The 24070-nt window shown below is 48.6% G+C and overlaps 1 protein-coding gene across 2 annotated transcripts in view; it reads left to right on the top strand.

Moving 5' to 3' along the window:
* TTC7A (tetratricopeptide repeat domain 7A) overlaps positions 1–24070 on the top strand; it is a 122848-nt gene that overhangs the window by 6837 nt on the left and 91941 nt on the right. The window contains exons 2-3 of one of the 2 annotated variants that reach the window (XM_019970104.2): positions 3376–3539; positions 11431–11599. In XM_019970104.2, the coding sequence (XP_019825663.2) occupies positions 3376–3539; positions 11431–11599 (333 nt within the window). Of the gene's footprint in view, positions 1–3375; positions 3540–11430; positions 11600–13094; positions 13149–24070 lie in introns of those variants that run through there. The other variant, XM_019970106.2, reaches the window with a different exon arrangement.

A 24070-nucleotide genomic window follows, 5' to 3' on the forward strand; every position in this document is an offset into this window, starting at 1 on the left:
GGAGGAGAAGGGGACGACAGACGATGAGATGGCTGGATGAGATCACTGACTCGATGGACATGAGTCTGAGTGAACTCCGGGAGTTGGTGATGGACAGGGAGGCCTGGCGTGCTGCGATTCATGGGGTCGCAAAGAGTCGGACACGACTGAGTGACTGAACTGAACTGAATCACTGCAGATGGTGATTGCAGCCATGAAATTAAAAGACGCTTACTCCTTGGAAGGAAAGTTATGACCAACCTAGATAGCATATTAAAAAGCAGAGACATTACTTTGCCAACAAAGGTCCATCTAGTCAAGGCTATGGTTTTTCCAGTAGTCATGTATGGATGTGAGAGTTGGACTGTGAAGAAAGCTGAGCACTGAAGAATTGATGCTTTTGAACTGTGGTGTTGGAGAAGACTCTTGAGAGTCCCTTGGACTGCAAGGACATCCAACCAGTCCATTGTAAAGGAGATCAGTCCTGGGTGTTCTTTGGAAGGAATGATGCTAAAGCTGAAACTCCAGGACTTTGGCCACCTCATGCGAAGAGTTGACTCATTGGAAAAGACTCTGATGCTGGGAGGGATTGGGGGCAGGAGGAGAAGAGAATGAGATGGCTGGATGGCATCACCGACTGGATGGACGTGAGTTTGAATGAACTCCTGGAGTTGGTGATGGACAGGGAGGCCTGGCGTGCTGCGATTCATGGGGTCGCAAAGAGTCGGACACGACTGAGCAACTGAAATGAACTGATGGGCCCTGGAGAGTATTTCAAGATTGAGCTTTGCCTGGAAGGAATTGGTTTCTTGTGGCATGAAAGGAAAGGAGCCAGGGAGCTCAGGGGAGCTCTGGGCTGGGCAGTTGAGTGGCTGAGGTGGGATTGGTGGTCCAGCGGCTGGGCTGCAGACCTGGGGGGCGGGGTGGAGGGGACGAGAGCTGTGTGCGCAGGCGCACCTGGCCGCAGAGGGGCGGGACCAGCGCAGGAGGCGGAGCCTGGGGAGGGTTTCTGTTCCCAGGGAAGTGGGTGTATGCTCAGTCCCTCAGTCTTCTCCAGGTCTTTGCGACCCCATGGACTGTATAGCCCTCCAGGCTCCTCTGTCCATGTAATTCTCCAGGCAAGAACGCTGAGGTGGGTTGCTGTTTCCTCCCTGGGAAGCAGCCAGTTCCTAACTCTGCCTCAAGTTTTACACATTAGAAGGGGACAGCAACTTGCCCGGTGGCCGACAGCTCAGAAAAGCTGCTCAGGCACCTACTTCTAAGCAGCTCACTTCCCTTCCTGCCTGAAGATTTTGGAAACGTAGGATATTTCCCTTTATTCTTGAGTTGATTTAAATTTTATTTTTGACTGGATAATATATTCACATGGGTCAGTCTTCCAAAGGTAACCAAAAGAGTGAAAAGCCTCCCTCCATTTATGCCCCTTCCGCATAAAGCAGCAGAGTTAGCAGATGTTTATGTAATTCTTTTGTGTGTTTTCATGCATAAATGCACAGTGGCCCACTGTGTGTGCTCCACTTTCTGATCAGTGTATCTTGAAGTTCATTTCATGACAACCCATACAGAACTTCCTAATTTCTTTATATGGTAGTACGGCGTCCCTTTTAATGAATGTATCATGCTTTATTTAATCAGACTTCTCTTTATGGACATAAAAGTTGTCTCTAGTTTTCTGCTATTATAAACAACATTGCAGGAATGGCCTTATATGTCAGTTGTTTTACACATGTTTGAGGATGTCTGTAGCCATGGGATTGCTGAGTCAATGGAATGTGCAAGGAATAATTTTATCATATGTCACCAAATTGTACTTTATAGCGGTTCCACCAACTTTTGCCCCACCAGCAATGGATGATAGTTTGAGCCATCATTTTTGCCCATTTCATCCAAATGTTAATTTTAGAAACCATGAGGTCAGTAGCAAAGAATGGGCTTGTAGGCTATGGCATACTCAGAGGGCACACATCCTGTTATAGTTTTCTTGGGTCTGGACTTCCCGGGTACTCCCTGTAGGGCATCTCCCTCACAGAGAAAGACTCTTACTCAGGGACAGGCAATTGTATACCCATGGCTTTGAGTTGTGAGCAAATTGCAGTGGTCCTGAGAGTAAGGAGTGAGTGGCGTTCTGAGTAGGTCTGAGAATGCCATCCTGGCAGCAGGAAGAGCTCTAGAGGAAGTGGGACTGAGCTCACCTTCCTGGAGGCATTTTGGATCCGCATGGAAGTCCCGAAGCCCCATGGCTTCCCCGTGGGGGAGTGGAAAAGATCTGTTTCGCTCAGCAGCTAATATTTATTGGGTGCCTGTATTCAGTGGTCCTTGCTCTGTTCAAGGGGACTGGGCCGTGAGCCAGTCACACCGAGCACAGCCACCTGAGGCTATCCCTAAATCACCGTCAACCTCAAACCCTGCACCCTGAGCACCCGGATCCCACCTCACCCAGGTTGCCCCTGCTGTAAGTAGCAGGAATGTGGTGGCCCCAAGAGTGGAGTTTTCAGTGCCGTTGGGGGGATGGCAAATTAAACCAAGCAGTATAAAATCACTAGCCAAGTAGTGAGGTCTATAGATGAGCTAACGTATGTGAGAGAACTCCAGAAAGTGCCAAGGATTGAAGATGTTCAAGGATTTGCCTTGCTACACCAGTAAATCTGCTTCCTGCCTTAACTCCGCTTGGCTGTTAGATTATCCCAGTCCCGTGCCATATTCAGCCACTTCAGGTGTCTCCGACTCTTTGTGACACCATGGACTGTAACCCACCAGGCTCCTCTGTCCATGGGATTTTTCAGTCAAGAATACTGGAGTGGGTTGCCATGCCCGCCTCCAGGGGATCTTCCTGACCCAGTGATACAACCCACATCTCCTACATCTCCTGCATTGCAGGAGGATTCCTTACTGCTGAGCCCCAGAGGAAGCCCAGGTTATCCCAGGGTCATGTTCAAATACCGTAAAAACAGAGAAAACCAATTCTGGTTACATGGAAGTTAGGAGCACTAAACTCCTAAAATGTGTAAGCCACCATGCTTATTTTTCCTCTTCAGTTGTTTGGGAAACGTTCCTTCTTGGCGTAAGAACTTATCACTGTGGAGCACAGATATGGTTTTGTCATTTTAAATTCTGAAATTCCGGAATTTGTTCCAAGTCCTGGGAACTCCACCTCAACCGCTACACTGCAGAAATTAAACCAAAGCGGGCAGTTTGTGCTGTGACCGTGGTAGAATGTCTGTGTTTTCTCTTCAAAGGCTGGTTAAAGTTTGTGGAATCTGTGTCTTTATTTTCTTAGACCTGGACCATTCATGTGCCTGGGGCGGGAGTGCTTGGGAGCGTACAGTCTTCACACTCGCCCTGTTGAGGGGACTGCTGCCCTCACTTACCAACTCTGACTCCTGCCCTGCTTTCCAGATGACTTGGGGAAATTGCTCCTGGCCGAGGCCCTCCTAGAGCAGTGTTTGAAGGGGAACCACGCCACAATAAAAGACTCCATCCCTCTGCTGGAGAAGAATGAGCCGAAGATGAATGAAGCCAGAAACCACCTGAGCAGCATCCTTAACCACGGGAAGCTGCCGGTAAGCGGTTCTGCCCTCTACCCAGCAAGCCTGGGGCTGCCTCTCCTCTCTCCTCCCTCCTGTCTGCTGTCCAGCCTTGCTGGGGTCATCTGGTTGCTGGAGAAGCATGAATCTCTTAAGGGTCAACCTTGCGCCATTCAGTACAGTAGCCACTAGCCACAGGGCTCATCCAAATTGAGACGTGCTGTGAGTGTAAAACACACACTGAATTTTGAAGACAGTACAAAACGCGGAATATAAAAGATCATTAATTCTTTATGTTGATTACATATTCAGATGATAATATTTTGAATGTGTTACATAAAACATTATTAAAATTAATTTCACCTCTTTTACCTTTTTTAATGTGACTAGAAATTTCTACTAGAAAAACCTAAATTACACTTGTGGCCCAAGTTGTATGTTTCTATTACACAGTGTTTGGTTGACCTAGTTTGTCCCTGATCATTTGGCCTCTTCCAGGGTCTCAGGGAAATAAAACCTAGTAAGCCTACTATCTAGTTGGAAACAGGCAAATACGCTGTTGTCTAGCAATGGAAGCACTCTATAACATGGCAGTCCAGTTTGAGTCCACGTGCATTTATTGAGCATCTACTGAATGCAAGGCATTGAAGAGTGATATAGAGGGAGGTACAGTCTCAGCTTTCTTTAGGCCTTTACTGCTCAAAGCATGGTCCACCCACCTGCAGTATGGGTATTATCTGGGAGCTGTTAAGAATGCAAAATCTGGGACGTCTCTGGTGATCCAGTGGCTGACTCTGCACCCCCAATGCAGGGGCCCAAGTTTGATCCCTGGTCGGGGAACTAGATCCCACATGCCACAACTAAGAGTTTGCATGCTGAAATTAAAGATTCCGCATGCTGCAATGAAGATCCAAAATAATCACATAAACAAACATAAATATAAGGGAAAAAATACAAAATCCGATTCAGAATCTGCATTTAAGAAAGCTCTCTCGGTGATTCTCATGCACTTTCTTTAAGTTTGAGACTGTTCTCAATTCCAGTGTATACTGAGTTGTAATAGAAGTATTGGTATGTCATTAGAGACCCAAAGAGGAAGTAATTTTTCAAGAGATATTCCAAAGTAGTATATTTCCTGACTTAAATATTTACCTCAGGGAGGCTGCAGGGCTACTGAGAAGATAGTCCTATTAAACACTTGTCCAAGGTGGACTGTGATGCATGCCACTGGAGTAGCTTATGAGGGGAGGCAAGTCTTAGGGGGACAGTCCCTGTGGTGAGCTGGGGCAGTCAGACTCAGGCTGATGGTAGTTCTGAAATTGGACCCATTTAGGGGCTGGACCTTAAAAGGGGTCAGGATATGGACTTACACAGATAGAACAGTGCATTCTAAGCTACGGAAGCAATGTATGATCCAAAAGTTCCTCTTAGAAGGGTTTCCTTAAAGTATGTCAATTAGCAGGAGCATCAGGGGATGGCTTTAATTAGGTATAAAGGGACATCGTGACCAGAGAGTTGGGAGTGAAATACCAGGCCAGGAAGTGGGTGTGTTTTCGGTAAGCTGTGTGGGGAGACTGTCCTGGGAGTTTAAGGTTACTGCCTTCAGACTCCTTGACAGGGATTACTGTAGTCCTGGGAGGTTTTGTGCTGGATTAAAATAGCTGCTTGACCCTGAGCCTGTCCCCTGATCTTCCAGGCCTTCTAGTTTCTCATCTGCCCATCAAAATGGCTGAACTTGACTGGTAGGTCTCAAGTTTTTCCCATCAAGACCCTTTAAATTTTTTTCTTTCCGGTAGACTTTTTAATTATATATTAAAAAGAATTTTTTTTTAATAAAAATGACTCGGGCTTATTGGAAAAAAAGGTTCACTAAAATAAAAAACTAGTTTGAATAATAATAAGTCCTTGTTTCCACTCCAACCCCCGTGCTCACTCCCATCCCGAGCTGAGCTCTGGTCATCACTTGCTGTGAGTTCCATATGCCTTCTCTATGTTAACAGTCACATGTACACATGTATGGAGCTTTCTTTTCTTCTTAGCGTTATAGGGTTCTTGTCAAGTTGCTCTTTTGCACCAAAAACTCACTTGATGCTATCTCCGTGCCAATATCTCATTCTTTGTATTTGCCGAATGGTATCCACATGTATTATTGTGAAAGCTGCTTTATCTACCATATCAAATTTATTCAATACAGATTTTACCATGCTTTATTAACCAGAGACAAAGATAGGCACTGCTAACATTGAGAAATTCACTGTTATATGGACCAAGGCTAAAAACTCCATGTTAATCAGGCAAAATAAAATATTAAATAGTTTGTGGGATTCTCTATCTTACCCCAAAGGCAAAGGTGTGACTGGGGTGTGATATTTCTTGGCAGCAGATGAAATCTCAGGTGGCTTCCCATGCATTCTGAGGCATTCTCCTGGGGTGAGGAGGAGACGTGGGTCCCGGAGCACCTCCTCAGGGTAGTTTGGAAACTTCTGCCCTCAGTCACCTCCAAGATCCTGTACAGCTTCGTGCTTTGGAGGCTGGTGAAAATGAGCCATTTGTCTTGACTTCGGTGTCCAGTGAGTGCCAGGTTTTGCCCCATCTCACTGGTGCTTCACAGTAACCTTCTGCAGTGGTATTTACTGTTATTCCCATTTTCCAGATGAGGAAACTGAGACCTAGGAGAGGTGAGTCACTTCGCCAAGGACCGCAGCGTAGTTCTTGAACACAGCCCGTCTGACCCTGCTCCCACATTCCCATGTTCTCTGCCATTTCTCAGTGTTGTGTACTGAGTGCTGGAGTAGAAATTAAATAATGACTGAGAAACTGGGACCAGGAGCTGACTGTGGCTCAGATCATGAACTCCTTATTACCAAATTCAGACTTAAATTGAAGAAAGTAGGGAAAACCACTAGACCATTCAGGTATGACTTAAATCTCTCATGATTATACAGTGGAAGTGAGAAATAGATTTAAGGGCCTAGATCTGATAGAGTGCCTGATGAACTATGGACCGAGGTTCGTGACATTGTACAGGAGACAGGGATCAAGACCATCCCCATGGAAAAGAATGCAAAAAAGCAAAATGGCTGTCTGGGGAGGCCTTACAAATAGCTGTGAAAAGAAGAGAAGCGAAAAGCAAAGGAGAAAAGGAAAAATATAAGCATCTGAATGCAGAGTTCCAAAGAATAGCAAGAAGAGATAAGAAAGCCTTCCTCAGCGATCAATGCAAAGAAATAGAGGAAAACAACAGAATGGGAAAGACTAGAGATCTCTTCAAGAAAATTAGAGATACCAAGGGAAGGTTTCATGCAAAGATGGGCTCGATAAAGGACAGAAATGGTATGGACCTAACAGAAGCAGAAGATATCAAGAAGAGGTGGCAAGAATACACAGAAGAACTGTACAAAAAAGATCTTCACAACCCAGATAATCACGATGATGTGATCACTCACCTAGAGCCAGACATCCTGGAATGTGAAGTCAAGTGGGCCTTAGAAAGCATCACTACGAACAAAGCTAGTGGAGGTGATGGAATTCCAGTTGTGCTGTTTCAAATCCTGAAAGATGGTGCTGTGAAAGTGCTGCACTCAATATGCCAGCAAATTTGGAAAACTCAGCAGTGGCCACAGGACTGGAGAAGGTCAGTTTTCATTCCAATCCCAAAGAAAGGCAATGCCAAAGAATGCTCAAACTACCACACAATTGCACTCATCTCACACGCTAGTAAAGTAATGCTCAAAATTCTCCAAGCCAGGCTTTAGCAATATGTGAACCGTGAACTTCCTGATGTTCAAGCTGGTTTTAGAAAAGGCAGAAGAACCAGAGATCAAATTGCCAACATCCGCTGGATCATGGAAAAAGCAAGAGAGTTCCAGAAAAACATCCATTTCTGCTTTATTGACTATGCCAAAGCCTTTGACTGTGTGGATCACAAGAAACTGGAAAATTGTGAAAGAGATGGGAATACCAGACCACCTGACCTGCCTCTTGAGAAATTTGTATGCAGGTCAGGAAGCAACAGTTAGAACTGGACATGGAACAACAGACTGGTTCCAAATAGGAAAAGGAGTATGTCAAGGCTGTATGTTGTCACCCTACTTATTTAACTTATATGCAGAGGACATCATGAGAAACGCTGGACTGGAAGAAGCACAAGCTGGAATCAAGATTGCCAGGAGAAATATCAATAACCTCAGATATGCAGATGACACCACCCTTATGGCAGAAAGTGAAGAGAAAGCCTCTTGATGAAAGTGAAAGTGGAGAGTGAAAAAGTTGGCTTAAAGCTCAACATTCAGAAAACGAAGATCATGGCATCTGGTCCCATCACTTCATGGGAAATAGATGGAGAAACAGTGGAAACAGTGTCAGACTTTATTTTTTTTTTGGCTCCAAAATCACTGCAGACGGTGATTGCAGCCATGAAATTAAAAGACGCTTACTCCTTGGAAGGAAAGTTATGACCAACCTAGATAGCATATTCAAAAGCAGAGACATTACTTTGCCAACAAAGGTCCATCTAGTCAAGGCTGTGGTTTTTCCTGTGGTTATGTATGGATGTGAGAGTTGGACTGTGAAGGCTGAGTGCCGAAGAATTGATGGTTTTGAACTGTGGTGTTGGAGAAGACTCTTGAGAGTCCCTTGGACTGCAACGAGATCCAACCAGTCCATTCTGAAGGAGATCAGCCCTGGGATTTCTTTGGAAGGAATGATGCTAAAGCTGAAACTCCAGTACTTTGGCCACTTCACGCAAAGAGTTGACTCATTGGAAAAGCCTCTGATGCTGGGAGGGATTGGGGGCAGGAGGAGAAGGGGACAACAGAAGATGAGATGGCTGGATGGCATCACTGACTCGATGGACATGAGTCTGAGTGAACTCCGGGAGTTGGTGATGGACAGGGAGGCCTGGCGTGCTGCGATTCATGGGGTCACAGAGTCGGACACGACTGAGCAACTGAACTGAACTGAACTGAGAAACTGGGACTAATGTGGGTGGCTATGTTGCGGCTCCTGCTGTTAGAGATCTCATTTGGCATCTGTGAAGTATTTCCTCACCTCTTCTTCTTACCTGAGTGTACACATGAGGTCACTCTTCCCTGTTTATTGACAGACAGTGGGGCACAAAAAGGCTCGGTGACAGCCCTGATCTGTCCAGTCGAAGGACTGTCCCCCAGACCCAGTGGCTTCTTGCAGAGCATCCTTCCACGGGGCTGAGGCTCTGTGGTTCCCACACTGTTGAATTGACAAGCCAGGTTCAAATTCAAAGGCATGGGTCCCAAAGAGCATAGCCAACTTTTAATTCTGCCAGGAAAGGACATTCACAAAGCCCCCAAGCACAACAGCAGAACCATTCCATTTTCTGTTACTATCGGTGCATAAAAGAACAAACATCTTAACATCAAAACACAAGACAGATATGCTTAAGAATTATGCCCTTCTTAATTCTTAAGAATTAAAGGCAGCTTTTTAACTAGCATGACTTTAACTTTATAAAACATTCACCGCATCGTCCTTAATTTTCCACCAGCTTGGGGGAAGCTCTGTTGTAAACTGTTATTGGTTCACCAGGAACCACTCCAAGCTACACCGTGTCATCTCGGCCTGAAGCATGTCCTGAGCTTAGCTGCCCTTTTCCTTCTTTACAGGAGAACAGAATAATAATAATAATTACTCATGGCCTGTGTTTATGTAGCTCCTTTCTAGAGAGAAGTTCAAAGCTCTTTTCTGGACTTCGTCTGCTTATGCTCTTGGCTTCGCTGTGACGGGAGGTGATGGGTGGCTGTTATTATCTTGCCCTCAGCAATGGGGAAATCCAGGACAGAGCAGGGAGGAAATGCGCCTCCAGAAGGTGTGTGATCTGTGGCCCTGACCCAGGGCAGAGGTGACCTATTGGGGGAGACTAGCAAATCCCCTTGAAAAATTCAGCCTTTGAGCAGGTCTATAGTTAGCAGGTCAGGCATGCAGGGGGCCCAGTGGGTCTGCTTGGTGGAGACATTGTGGGGGGTCAGCAGAAGGGAGCTCTCTGGTAGCCAGGGAGGCTTCTAGGAGGAGGTGGGCCTGAGCAAGGCCCCGAAGAAGAGTGGAGGATCTGCATAGACTGAGGGGAAGGGAAGACTGTTATAGATGGGGCTTGTGTGAGCAGCAGCAACGGAAGAACGTGTATTGGACCAGTGAGGGAGGGGATTGGGGCTTTGCCGTGTTCCACTTCCCTCTGTTGGCTTCTGAGAAGGCAGTAGGTGGTGAGGAGTGGTGGGTGCTTCCCCTGGGGTCATGAGTACCCGAGACTCTGATCTCCCTACAGGGGGTCAAGGGCAACACCTTCCTGTTGGTGACAGAGGCCGGGAGTGGGGACCAGGACTGCATCTCCCCGGAGCTTCGTGGACAGAACTGGTGCTCTGTGGGGGGGGTGGTGCCCAGAGCCTGGCCAAAGGGGTGGTGGGCTGGCTGAGCACAGACATGGAGGCGGAGGGCTACCAACAATGGCCTCAGAAGGTGGAAGATTTTAGAATAGTCTGGGCCCACGTCCAAGGCCAGGACTCTAAGCAGGGCTGACCAGACCTGCTCGGGTCCTGAGGGAGTTCCCAAGAGTGCTCATATGGGGCGGAGATCTGAGTGTAAGCAGTACTTGATCAAGTAGGGGAAAGAAAACAGGCTTGCGTGCAGGCACTGGATTCTGATAAGATAAGGGCGGTGGCCTCACAGGCCTTCACTCTCCTGTCTTCTGGCCACGTTTGTGGCTGTGGCCGTCTCCCTGCAGGGGTCCTGCTGCTGTGGGTGAGGGTTTCAGCTTCAGGCCCCTCACCTGCAGGACTCTTTCCAAGACCTTTCACCTGGTTAAATATACATATATGCATCTATCTATCTATCTGTGTAGATGGGGCTTTCCAGGTAGCACTTGCGGTGAAGAACCCACCTGCCAGTGCAGGAGATGTAAAAGATGCAGGTTCGATCCCTGGGTTGGGAAGACCCCCTGGAGGAGGGCATGGCAATCCACTCCAGTATTCTTGCCTGGAGAATCCCCATGGACAGAGGAGCCTGGAGGGCTACACTTCATAGGGTCACAAAGAGTCAGACACGACTGAGGTGACTTAGCACGCACACATATACATATATATATAGAGGACCCACAATTATATAAGCTTTAGGCCCCCTGGACTGCAAGGAGATCCAACCAGTCTATTCTAAAGGAGATTGGCCCTGGGATTTCTTTGGAAGGAATGATGCTAAAGCTGAAACTCCAGTACTTTGGCCGCCTCATGCGAAGAGTTGACTCATTGGAAAAGACTCTGATGCTGGGAGGGATTGGGGGCAGGAGGAGAAGGGGACGACAGAGGATGAGATGGCTGGATGGGATCACCGACTCGATGGACATGAGTTTGAGTGAACTCCGGGAGTTGGCAATGGACAGGGAGGCCTGGCGTGCTGTGATTCATGGGGTCGCAGAGAGTCGGACACAACTGAGTGACTGAACTGAACTGAACTAGGCCCCACGAAACTTGACTGGGTCTCTGACTCCCTGCTTGTATTAAAAGCAAGTGTCTGAACTGAGTGCTAGTGCCTGCCTTGGGTGAAGCTTCTGGGGCTTCTGGGAGCTTCAGGAGAAAGGAATCAGGGCCCAGTCTGTAAGCCACTTGCAGTCTAGTTGGCAGCATAAGACACACACACACACACACACACAACACTTTTAGGGACTCGTGTGAAGATATCACCAAGAGCCATAGTGTAGGCCAGGGACCACAGGTGTGCAGAGAGGGGAGCTGTCCACGTGTACTTGAGGGGTGGGAAGGCTTCCTGGAAGAGGAGAGGTGTTCTGAGCAGGGTCTTAGGCAAACCGTTATGGCTCAGAGCGGGGAGTGTTCATCCCTGGGTACCTGGTGGGGTGGGCCAGGGGCGTTGCGGCAGGAACCCGTTGATGTGGGCCTTGTCCTTTCAGCCGCAGTATCTGTGTGAGGCCATGCTGATCCTGGGCAAGCTGCATTACGTGGAAGGCTCCTATCGAGATGCCATCAGCATGTACGCGCGGGCCGGCATTGATGACATGTCCATGGAGAACAAGCCCCTGTATCAGATGCGGCTGCTGGCAGAGGCCTTTGTCATTAAAGGTAGGTGTGGGCACCAGCCGGGGCTCCCCTTCACTGTGCCCAGGTCATTACACTCTGACCCCCACGTCCCTGGAGCACTGACCGGCCAGGTGGTTGCCAGGGTAACCAGCCACACCGCTGGCTGACTGCAGGTATGGGCTGAATGTCAGGTTAGAAGGCTTGGGTAACCCGCCCTCACTCTGTTGACAGATAGGAACCCAACTGTGTGCCCTTGGGCATATAGCTCTTCACCTTTCTTGGCCTCAGTTGATTTTTCTATAAGACAGGGTCGTAATAACCTGCTCTCACAGGGTTACCATGAACAAGAGGAATCAGTTGTGTAACCAGGTTGGGAAAGGCTTAAGAAATGTGCCACCTGTCGTCAGGCTGGCACCAGTATTGATGTTGGCTACAGGTCAGGTGCTTGATGGCAGAGAAACCTGGAATTGCTCAGATATCTGCTGCTCTCCTGCTGTGAGTGGCCCAGGGGGGTGGTGCTGGGATCCTGTGATGGGCCGGTCAGAGCCACCTCCCAGGGTGAGTAGTGTTCTGGTGGGGAGCTAGGCACATGGGCTTAGTAATGTAGGAATTTCATGATGGGGGTTGTGGATTCTCACGTGGGGAAAGAGTGCCCTTGACCTGAGCTTGTAGGCGTTACATGGTAGTGAAAGCCCTGCCCCAGACTTTGCACTGCAAGCTCCTTCTTCGCTGGACCCTTGAACCCTGGGATCATAGAGCCTGGGCAGTGGCTCTTGGTGGCAGTGAGGGTCGCAGGAACCTGTCCGTCCAGACTGTTACCAGGATTCTTGGATCGTCAGTCTTTTTATTCCAGCACAAACCAACCCCCAGAGTCTAGAAACACGTGTGGCCCTGTGGGGATTTGGTGCCTGGTAGTGGCAGAGTATTTGTCACCTTCTTTTCTATTGTAGACGGGGACATTCTGCCATCTTATATACAGGGAAACTGAGGCCTAGAGAGGGAAGGTACCTCGCCTAGAGTTACCCAGAGATCTGTGGTGGAACCAGGATTGGAACCTCCACCTCGTGTGATGTTGGCTTTGGACTATGATTCCCCACTCCCAGTCTTCTGTCTCCTTTGGGTCCCAGAGGACTGACTAGTCTGAGCAGGGCGTGGCCTCCTTTGAGAGCTGTTCATCCACCCCTGAGTCCCTGGGTCCCTTTCACCATTGAGAGACTGTTAATGCCCTCCTGGGAAATTGCTGAGATTTTCACCCAAGACAGACCCAGTACCAGGCTGTGAGAAGCAGGTGCCCATCTCGGATGGTCCAGTGTGGGGTCTTCTCCCATTGCTGTCTTGTCCCTTTCTCTGCACCCCTGGCACAGGCTGGGGGGGGTCTTGCGGGGGTTGATCTTCATTTGGCATTTGAAAACCACCTCTGCCACCAACTCCCCAAACCTAACACCCTTCCGCAGGGCTCCTTTCCGGCACTTTTTCCTGTAGACCTGGCTCGGTACCTACTGCTCCCTGTCTCCTGCTTTCTACTCTTTCCAGCACGCCTCCAGCTTCTTGGGGGAACACAGGCCCGGTGGTCAGAGGTGCTGCAGGGGAGGTAAGGAGCCGGGTGTCCCCGGCGTGGGCTGCTCGATCATCTGGCTGTGCTGGCTCCCAGCCCCCACTGACTGCACGCGGCCTTGTGCTTGCCTGCCTCCTCTCTGCCTGCCCCCTCTGTGCTGTTGCAGTGCCTGTACCCTGCTGCTTGGCATGCTGAGGTTCACCTGACCCTGTGTGTGCTTGAGATTGCACGTGGCCTCCAGAGTGTGCATGGTGTTGGTTCTCCTGGGTCTAGGGGATCCAGCAGGGTTCCGCAGAAGAGAGTAGGGGGTGGGGACGGCTCATCATTGGTCCTGACTCCATTTGTGAGCATGGGGCTTGTGTTAGTCTGCCAGGCTGCCAGAGCAAAATGTCATTGACTCATGCTCAGTCATGTCTGACCCTTTTGCGACCCCATAGACTGTATCCCACCAAGCTCCTCTGTCCATGGGCTTTTCTAGGGAAGAATGACTGGAATGGGTTCCTCCTCCTGGGGATCTTCCTGACCCAGGGATCGAGCTATTGTTTCTTGAGTCTCCTGCATTGCAGGCAGATTCTTTACCACTGAGCCACCTGGGAAGCCCCAACAAAATGTCATAGACTGGGTGGCTTAAATAATAGGAATTTGTCACAGTTCTGGAGGCTGTGAGGTCCAAGATCCATGTACCAGCAGCGTTGGTGTCTGGTAGGGGCTCACTCCTTGGATGGCGGGTGGCTGCCTTCTCGATGTGTCCTCACGTGACCTGTCCTCCCTGTGGGCTCCTGGAGAGATCTCTTCACCTTCTTATAAAACCTCTAATCCCATCATCAAGCCCCCACCCTCATGACCTCATCTAACCCTAGTTACCTCCCAAAGACACCATCTCCAGATACCATCCAATTTCGGTTAGAGCTCCAATGGATGAACTTGGGGGCCCACAAACATTCAGTCTGTAAGTAGAATGGTGGCAGCAGCATGCCTCAGAGTTCAACAAACAACAATATATATTTATTAAACCCTCACTCCACGGCAGGTATGCCCTCCTTCAGTCTACACAGTAACCCGCTGAGTAGGTGTTCTCTTCATTCGTATGTTCTAGACCAGGAGTTACAAGCAAAGAGGAGAAGGGACCCTTGTGGATGTCCCTGGAATTGGCAGAATCAGGATTTGAACCCAGGCAGCCAGAGCTCATAAACACTCTGTGATGGTGCTGCTCAGAGTCCTAGACTGGAAGGAATCACGGAAATGATGTAGGTCAGTTCTCAGGTAACAGATGAAAAAGGCTGGCGGAAGTGAAACAACTGGCCTGGACATCAGTTCGCTTGTGTGTGAACCAGAATGCCCTCCCTCCAGGCTGCTCTTTTCAGCCTTTGTCGGCAGATGTTGGGTGGCCTCCTGCAAAAGCCTGACATACCTGCTCCCCAGTACCCTGCCTGACCAAGCCATTACAGCTGAGCTTCTGTACCGTCTTGCATTGGAGTCTGCTCTGTGGTTCCACCTGGTCCCTTCCTGTGGGGCAGGGAGTTGGGTTCTGCAGCCCACCTGGCTGGAGGGAAGGGGGTGAGGCCGTGTGTCGTAGTGGGAGGGGCCTGAGCGCCCTGCCTGGAGGCTCAGTGGGACTGTAAGTGTGGGTTTCTCAAGAGCAGGCTCTGGGTCTCTTCACTCATGAGAGACATAAAAACACACTCAACTCACCTGCTTTCCCCTTCAAAGCAGAGGGACTTGGCAGTGTGTCCTCTGGGAGGTCACTCACCAGGACTTGACCTTGCTCTGAAGTTGGGGAGACATGGATGAGAACAGAAGATTCTTTCTGATTCTCAGGGAGAGCTTCAGACATCGTCCCAGGAGCTCGAGAGAGGGGAGCAGTTGAAGCAGTTGTGGGTTTCTCTTGCTTGAAGTGAAGAAACCTTATGTGCACATGCATGTATATTGCATGGAGTGGGGGACAGGAAGATATATGACCCTCCAACCCCTCTAAGGGAAAAAAGTATTGTCTATGTCAAATTTGATCAGAAACAATATGAAAACTACAAACTTTTCACTAAGATAGAAAAATAAAACAGCTTCACTTCCCTGTCTGAATGAACTGTTCCCCAACATCACACCTGGGATCAGACTGACCCGATCCTGCCAGAAGCAGAGGACTGGATTTTAGGGCCTCACATGGGCCTCCGGGACAAGGCTGGGCTCTGTCAAAGCCTCTGGCTTTAAGGAAGGACTGCCTCTCCCCAGGTCCTCCAGCTCCTTCTGGCTGCCGGGTTGATGGGTCTGCCACACAGAAATAGGCCTATCTTATGGCCAGCTGCTCCCAAGTGCCGGGCTGGCCCCGGATGGAGCTGAGGGCCCTGTCCCTGCCTATTGCAGTCCCCCAATTGGTCCCTCATCCCCCAGTCTTCCAAGCTCCTCTGGTTATCTGACTTTGTGGTATACCCAGAAACGTGAGGTGTGGGCCCTCCTGCTCTGGACCCTGAGAGTATGATGGGGGCAGAGCGCGGAGCGGGGGCAGGATTATCACATGCACCACCCAAATTGGAAGTGTAGACTCAGGCCCCACACCAGATGTACTGAATCAGAATCTGCATTTTTAACAGCATCCCCAGGTGATGTGTATACACCTTACAGTTTGAGAAACAATGTCCTGGAACTCTCTTTTAATAAACATTCGTTGGCTGGTGGATTGACCTTTAGTTCATCTCTAGAATGAAAGGGAGTTTTTATGCTCACTCTTTGGATGCAGAAACTGAGGCTTGTCCACAGTTGTGCAGCCTGTGAGTAGCAGAGCTTGGACTGGTGGCCAGTGGTTGTCTTCCAAGCTCCCATGGCTGACTAATATTCCATCATATTAATATGTATGTTCCGCGTCTTCCTTATCCATTCATCTGTGATGGGCATTTAGGTTGTCTCCATGTCTTGGCTATTGTGAACAGTGCTGCAGTGAACACAGAGGTGCATGAATAGATACCTCCTTTTGATACTGTTCTGATTGGTTTGGGGGAAACATCTTCCATTTACTTTGCATTAAAGACAATCTAGGATAATTTGGTGTCAAGGCCCTTCTCAGAAGACCTGTCCTTAGTACTGCCCATCTTTGCAGAGCCCTGCTGGTTTGATTCTGTGTGCTTGTGGCTGTCAGCCTGTCTTCCTACGAAACTTGAAGCCCCTTGAGGATAGAGGGTCATTTCTTCAACACTCCCAGTCTTCTCTCCCTCTTCTCCCTTCCCTTCCTGGACCACATGTTTCTGATAAATGAGGTCACTCCTGGTGCTCAACATGATCTAGAAAGTTCTGTCCCTTCACCTTTTCTTGGGCCACTGTCCTCGCCAACCAACCCCATTTTTGTTCCTCTACGTGTAGGTAGCGCCAACACTTCCTTCCAGACACAGTTCAGGTGCCTCCTCCACCAGGAGATCCCCCTGATTGTAGCTGCAGAATACAGCATTCTCTCCCTCTGTCAAGCTCATTTGGACCTTGGCCCAGTCTCCCCAGTTAGAGGTCAGTTTGCTTCTCCTGCCAGGGGTCTGGTGTCTTGTCATTGTACCCCTGGCCCAGCTCCCACTGGAGAGAGTAAAATTTGCCAGCAGTTGATCCAGCAAGTGCCTGGTGGGGGTGCCATGATGGACAACTCGGGTCCCTCCTCTCAGAGGAGTGGCAGGTAGGTGAGCAAAGCCCACTGCTGGTGTGCTGTGCCCGGGGAGAAGCAGCTGCTCTGGAGGAGGCCCGCAGCTTGCAGTGGCCATCCCAGCGCTGATGAGTCATAAGCCACCTAGTGCCACTCTTTCCGGCCCCGCCTGTGCATCAGCAGGCTGTAGTGTCCGTGAAGTCCACCATTTGGGAAAAGCAGGAAATGGGAACACCCAGTGGTGGCTGGTCTGTAGCTTACTCCCATGGCCTGCTGGGCAGGATGCCAGACTTGCTGCCTGGCCATGGTGTCCTGGCCACATGGCTGCCCCCAGTTCTGTGGGCTGCTCTGCCTTAACATCTTGGCGGGGGTGGGAGGGTCAGTCTTTGAATCCTCTTGGGGGCTACAGCTCCTCAGCTGCCCATCTCCAAGTAGGAGAATCACTGATGTCCAGGGAGAACTTGTTTGATCCACTCTGTTCCAGAGAGGGAAGTGAGTGAGACCTAGCAAGTTGTGGGGCCTTCCCAGGTGAGCTGGCAGGTGAGGCTGAACTTTAGGATGGATCAGCTGCAGATGGATGGAAGAGGTGCCTTCCAGGTAAAGGAAAAATCCAGAGGGAGGCCCTGGGGAAATGGAAGTGATGTATTTGGAGGAGGGTATAGTTATACCTTTCTGGAACTAAGAGGGTATGCTGGAGGGACTGGGAAATAAGGGGCCATCAAGAGCCGGCAGGAAGGCTTGTGGTATCCCTTTTGCTGGTGTTCCAGAACTTTGGCCCTAGGTGGCCATACCATGAGGTGTGGCACAGCCTGTTTCCCGTAAAATTGGGCTCATCTGTTGGCCAGCACGCTGTCTGGGTCCATCTGGAGTAGTCTAGGCAAGGCCATTGTGGATCCACATAACAAACTGTCGTCTTTTCTGTTGATCTGAGTTCTAAGGGTATCCCCAGTTCTCACGGACATGCATGATGCTTCAAGGCCTGTTCTTCTGACATCTTGAGCCTTACCCAGTTCAGCCCCGAAAGCCCCAGTGCCGCTGTCCACCTCTCAGCAGTTCTTTGGCAAAGAGCTCCCTTCTCTCTTCCAACCTGTGTTGCTTCCTGTTCTCTGGCCCTTGCTCAGTGTGGTAATGACCCCCCATTTCTGCGGCCGTGTGTCCTGCCCTGAGCCCTACAGACGTAGTCATTGCTACCTAGTTTGGGGCTTGTGGGCCCCTTGAAAGCCAGAGGTGCCTTGTGCTTTAGCCAAGCCAGTCCCTTTGCCTCTTGCCTGCAGCCCAGCACCAGGGAGGCTACCCTGGGAGGTATATCTGCTGGCCGACCAATGAAAGGATGGCCTGGCCGTGGAGGGAGATGGCCCTGGTTCACCCAGAATACTGCAGTATGATGCTAAATTGTGAAAGTGCTGTGAAAATTTAAAAGTAAAAATGTAAGAAACATTAAGTAGCTGTGAGAAATTATCTTTTCCTCACCCCTCAAGATTTTTTTTCTGTTCATTCAGTCTGTGAAACCGCCAGCTTTTCTACTGTCTCCTGGGACTTTATGGCTTTATTTGTGTGTGTGTGTGTGTGTGTGTGTGTGTAAGCTCAAGCTTATGCACACGTGTCCTTTTTAAAAAAATTAACCATTTATGCGTGCATGCTCAATCACTCAGTAGGGTTCCAAAGACTGTAGCCTGCTAGGCTTCTCAAACCATGGGATTTTTTTCCAGGCAAGAATACAATTTTATGGGTTTAGTAAAACTGAAAAAAATGAAAGAACACCAGGCAGCTCCTAGGGCAGGATATGGTGGGATATTTGGTTTGGGGGGTTTTTTTAGTCCTGGTATGGCAGGAATTAGCTGTTTATTTTGGCTTCCTTCTCAAAGGGGCGTGGGCCATCTGCCTTGTGGGAAAGCAGGTCAGCCCTGGCCCCAGACTGTGAGCCCTGGAGTGAGAGGCTGGCCTGCAGATGGAGAGGAATGAGCAGTCTGGGCGTCTTGCAAGGGGCTGGTGTGTTCATTGTGTGCTCACCAAGCCTTTACCGAGGTCCTGCCTGGGTGGAGAGATACAGAACAGGACAGGAAGGTGGGCGGACTCACAGAAGGGAGACCGTGGAGCTGGAAGTGAAGGAGTCGGTGTGGTCTCCCTGCATCGTCTCCTCGTGGCCCGTTCCTCCATCGTTGGAGGCCACCCCTGAGAGTAGTTGGTGAGGGTGTGAAATTGGACAGGACACTGAGGGGTGCATTTGAGAAACCAGCACAGACACTATGGCCCAGCTGTGCCAGGGTAGACAGCTGTCATTCAGCCATTAGATACACATGTGAAAGGCAGGCCCCCATGGGTGGCCAGAAGCCTGAGATTTGGGAACCCCTGGTGGGTCATCGAGGGTAAGTAAGGAAAGACGTGTGGAATCTGGGCTGAGAGGACAGATGGTGTTGAAGCCGGAAGACCTGGGTCTGGCTGGCACTTAGAGTGGAGGTGTTGGAGGGAATCTCTTCTCCCTGAGTTAGATTTCCCATTTGTCATTCTTGGGAAGGGCTAAACCCCTACCTAAGAGATGATTTTGAGCATTACTTGAAATGTTTTCTGAGAGCACAAGCTCTGTTTTTCAGTATATCATCAAATTTAATGTTCACAGCCAACCTATGAGGTGGACACTGTTAGCGATCTTATTTTGTGTTTGGGGAAACTGAGACTTACATCTCTGCAAATATTTTGGGGTATATTCTTCCAGTCTTTTTTTCCTGTAGGTTTATATGTTTTAAAGAGAAATAAGTTCATACATTCATGTATTTTTTAACTTGTTTTTTGAAGTTAATATTTTATGAACTAGTTTCTAGTATGTGTGTACATTAAAGTAGCATCATAGCATTTCATTGCAAGAATCTATTGCAGTTTAGCAAACTTATCTCCTGTTATTGAACCTGTAGGTTAAGCCTCTCTCTCTCTCTTTTTTTTTTTTTGCCATTATAACAGTGCTGTACTGGATATATTTAAAACTAAATTTTTAATTTTTTTGCATACATTATTTTTTTAAGGATAAATTTCTAGAAGTAGAGTGAAGTCAAAGTATATGCACTTTTCAGAGACTTTGATACAAGTCAAATTGTCTGCTCTTCTTTTCTTAAATTTTTTCAATTGGTAAAATATAAAATTTAGCATCTTAACCATTAAAAATCTTTCAGCTGCAGTAAAATACACATAAAATTTATTATCTGAACCATTTTTAAGTGTACAGTTCAGTAGTGTTAAGTACATTCATGATGTTGTGCAACCAATCCCCAGAACACTTTATCTTGCAAAATTGAAACTCTGTGTCCAGTAAACAGTTTTCCGTTTCCCTCCCCCAGCCCCTTGCAGTCCCCATTCTACTTTCCGTCTCTGATTTGACTACTCTAGGTCCCTCATAGAAGTGGAATCATACAGACTTTGTCTTCTATGACTGGCTTATTTCACTTAGCATGATATCCTTAAGGTTCATCTGTGTTGTTGCATATGGCAGGATTTCCTTTTTTTAAGGCTGAATAATATCCCACTGTATATATATCTTACATTTTCTTTATCTATCCATCAATAGACACTTGGGTTGCCTCTGTCTTTTTGCTATTGTGAATACTGTTGCTATGATCATACGTGCACACATATCTCTTCTAGACCTTTTTTTTCAATTCTTTTGTGTGTATACCCAGAAGTAAAGTTGCTGGATCATATGGTAATTCTGTTTTTAATCTTTTGGGGAATGACCAAGCTGTACCATTTTGTATTCCCACAGTTGTCCGCTTTTGAGTGTGATTTATAAGGGTTCTTCCCAACCTTGCCTTGCGGCTTCCTCTCTTAGGGCTTAAGCAGTCACTTGCATGTCTTCCTCTCTCCCATCCTCCACCTCCATAGGGTGTACCCTTCTTGCGTGCCCTGTACTCTTTGACCAGCTGGGTAGGCAGGAGGGAGGGCTCCACATATCTGGAAAGTTCCACTATAGAGGGAGCATCGCGTTCTCCATCTCCACGTCCAGAACCCCAGGCTCCAAGGGCGGGGCTTCTTGGAAGAACTGCTGTCCAGGATGGGATGAGTCACTCAGACTGATGAGGCCAGGGCCAGTCTGTGTGTTGAGCCCAGGGCTGTGCCAGGGTCAGTTTGCCTTCAAACGGAAAGTTTGGAGTTCTTGAAAAAGCAAGAGTTCTTGAAAGAGGAACTCCCCTCTCTCATAGGACAGGGTGTTTTCACAGAAAGACCCCTCTGCTAGTGGAAATTCAGGAGGTGGTACCCAATGCTTGCTGGTAGCCCCTGGCTTCTTGACACTTGACAGGGCTGGGATCCACTGGGATCCTTTGGGGGCAGGCTCAGGAGCAGCCTGTCTCCGCCTTGGACCTCGTATGGTCTCACACACAGGGCAGAGGGTGAAGAAACTCGAGGCCTGGAGTCCCTGGTATATTTCCCATTAGATATTCATAGACAGGAAAATGGACTTTCATATGAATCAAAGAGCAAATATAAGACAAAGAAGCCTTTTTTTACGGATAGAACTCAGTGATTGGACTGTGACTCTCACTAGGAGGAGCCATTGCTAGTTCCAGGAAGCTTTTTGGTCTTCTGTATGTTGGAAATTATTTCATACACCACCACATCAATGACTATATCCCCTCTAATTTGATCTTCATTAGTTCCCTAGTCATAATTGCTTCCTTTAAAAGAGGAATATTTTTATTGTTTTTAGATATATTTTTATACAGTTCCTAGGTCTTGAGTGTGTAATTTGATGAATTTGGCAAATGTAGATACCCATGTAACCAACAGCCCAGTAAAGACAAAGAACATTTCTATCACCCCAGAAAATTCCCTCAGGTCCTTTACCTATTGATCCCTTCCCCAACCCCACCCCAGGCAATGACTGCTTAGTTTCTATTAATACAGGTAATAATTTTGCTCTTGTTTAGAATGACATATAACTGAAATCATACAGCCTGTACTTTTTGATATCAGACTTCTTCTGCACAATTATAAGTTCTGAGAGATTCATCTGTGTTGTTTATTTCTGAGTAGTATTCCATTGTATAAAAATGCTACGGTTTGTTTATAAATTCAGCATGAACTGTTTTTTAGAGAGGAAGAAACTTCACCAGGCTCTGCACTCTGCCTGAGTGAACGTGCACATTCCTCTATGCATCCTTCCACTCACTGAACACCAGGTCTTGCTTTCGCTGGGTCCAAAGATCAACCAGAAATGGGCAGAGAGGAAGGGCACACGCAGAGGAGACGCAGCTAAAACGTTCTGCTGGTTTTGGAGTCGAGAGACTTCCGAAGCCTTCAGGGAAGAGGTGGTTTCGCTGTGAGCTTCTAAGGAGGATGGGTTTAGAATTCTCTCCTAGCGGAGAGGCCCCTGCTAGGAGCTGAAGGAACGGATGAAGCTTGGGGAAGGTGGCAGCCCCACAGACAGATGCTTTGTTGCGGCCAGCCCAGCAGGGTCTTGGAACTGGCAGCCTGAACCTGCCAGGCAGCTGGCATCACCCATCCCAGTTCTGGGCCCAGAGGTAGGGCAGTAGGGAACCCAACCAGTGGCATATCTCTGGCCCGGGCTGGGGAGGGCGGGCACAGGATGAGTGAAAGCAGACCCTCTCTGTGTCTTCTGGAGTTGGCTGTGCCCTCCAGCCATCTGCGCTTGGCTTCCAGGCCAGGCCCTGAACATTTCTGTGTCCCGCCATCTTTCGGGGGCATTGGCCATGGTCTCAAGAGGAGAGGCTGGGCCAGCACTAGCAGTGATGCAGGGGACCTGCCTTCTTCCGCCTTCTTGTTGCGTCTCCTCCAGCTCACCCTCTGTTCCTCCTCCCCCTTCAGTCCTCTCCTGGTCATGAGTCATTTGGCAAGAGGCATGTTGACACTTGGTGACCTGGGTAACTGAATCTTTGTGTTGAGCAAGGGCCTTCACAGCCTGTGCCCAACGTTTCCCAGACTGAGGCACCCTAACCTTTGAACCAGTTCACACCCCATCCTGGCAGAGGGCAAGGTCACTGAATCCATATGGGTTGACATCTCGCCAAGAAAAGCAGTGATTCCTTACCTTCTGTTTGTAGAGTACTCTACTTTGTCAGACTTGATCGGGCTTGTCGTTTGTTCAGCCAGCCAGTGCTTGCATCGTGCCTACTGTGCGCCAGGTTGTAGAAAGGGGAGCGTGATGAGGTCTGTGCCTTTAAGGAGCCTACAGTCTGGCTGAGCAAACATGTGCACAAATAAATAAGTATAAAAATAGTGGGGCTGAAATATGTAAAGTGTAGACCAGGAGAGATGCTTGGTTATGCCAGGGTGTATCAGGAGGGGCTCCACAGAGGAGGTGGCACTCAGTGGGGCAGAAGGTGAGCTGTAATTTTGGGTGGACTTTGGGGGGTCCTTACATTCCAGGCAAGAGGAGCAGTCTGAGCCGTAGTCAGCTCAGGCTTAGAACAAAGCACCACAGACTGGCTGGCTTATACCCCACAGACACTTGTTTCTCATAGTCCTAGAGGCTGGAAGTCTGAAATCAAGATCAGGTTCTGGTGAGGCCCCTCTTCCAGATTGTTTGTTATTGTTTTTAGTTGCTAAGTTGTGTCTGGCTCTTTGAGACCCCTGATTGTAGCCTGCCAAGCTCCTCTGTCCATGGGATTCTCCAGGCAAGATCACTGGGGTAGGTTGCCATTCTCTTCACCAGGGGATCTTTGTGACCCGGGCATCAAACCTGTGTCTCCTGCATTGGCAGGTGGGTTCTTTACTGCTGAACTAGATTGCAGGCTGCCAACATCTTGCTGTGTGCTCACATGATGGAACAGATGAGGGAGCTCTCTGGGGTCTCTACAGACACTAATCCCTATCACGAGGGCTCCAGCCTCAGGATTTAATCACTTCCCCAAGGCCAGCCTCCTCATATCATCACCTTGGGCTTTAGGTTTTCAACATGTAACTTTCAAGGGGATACAAACATTTAATCTATAATGTGTGGTGAGAGACAAGGCTGGGGAGTTGACAGGGATGAACCTTGGAGGGTGTGGTACAGAGAGTCAGGAGTTTGGATTTTATACTATAGCAGCAGGGACCCTTGGAGGGGTTGTAAGCAGAAGAGTTTTGGAAGGATCACCCTGGGAGCCAAGAGCAGGATGGATGAGAGCCTGGAGGCAGAACTGTGACAGGAAGGCAATTTATCTCTTTATCTACTCAAGAGATAAAGCCCGAGATAAGGAAATAAGAGAGGGGAAGGGGAGAAGAGGTTTGAAATGTTAAAATGGTCATCAGTTGGATGTTAGGGCCAAAGGCAGAGATGAGGATTCTCTTCTTATCCCTTCCTTCCGTCAGTTCATCTTGAACACCACTACATGTCACATACTGTGTGGGCACAAAG

The sequence above is a fragment of the Bos indicus genome, chromosome 11 (genome assembly GCF_029378745.1).
Source record: "Bos indicus isolate NIAB-ARS_2022 breed Sahiwal x Tharparkar chromosome 11, NIAB-ARS_B.indTharparkar_mat_pri_1.0, whole genome shotgun sequence".
Classification (NCBI taxonomy): domain Eukaryota; kingdom Metazoa; phylum Chordata; class Mammalia; order Artiodactyla; family Bovidae; genus Bos; species Bos indicus.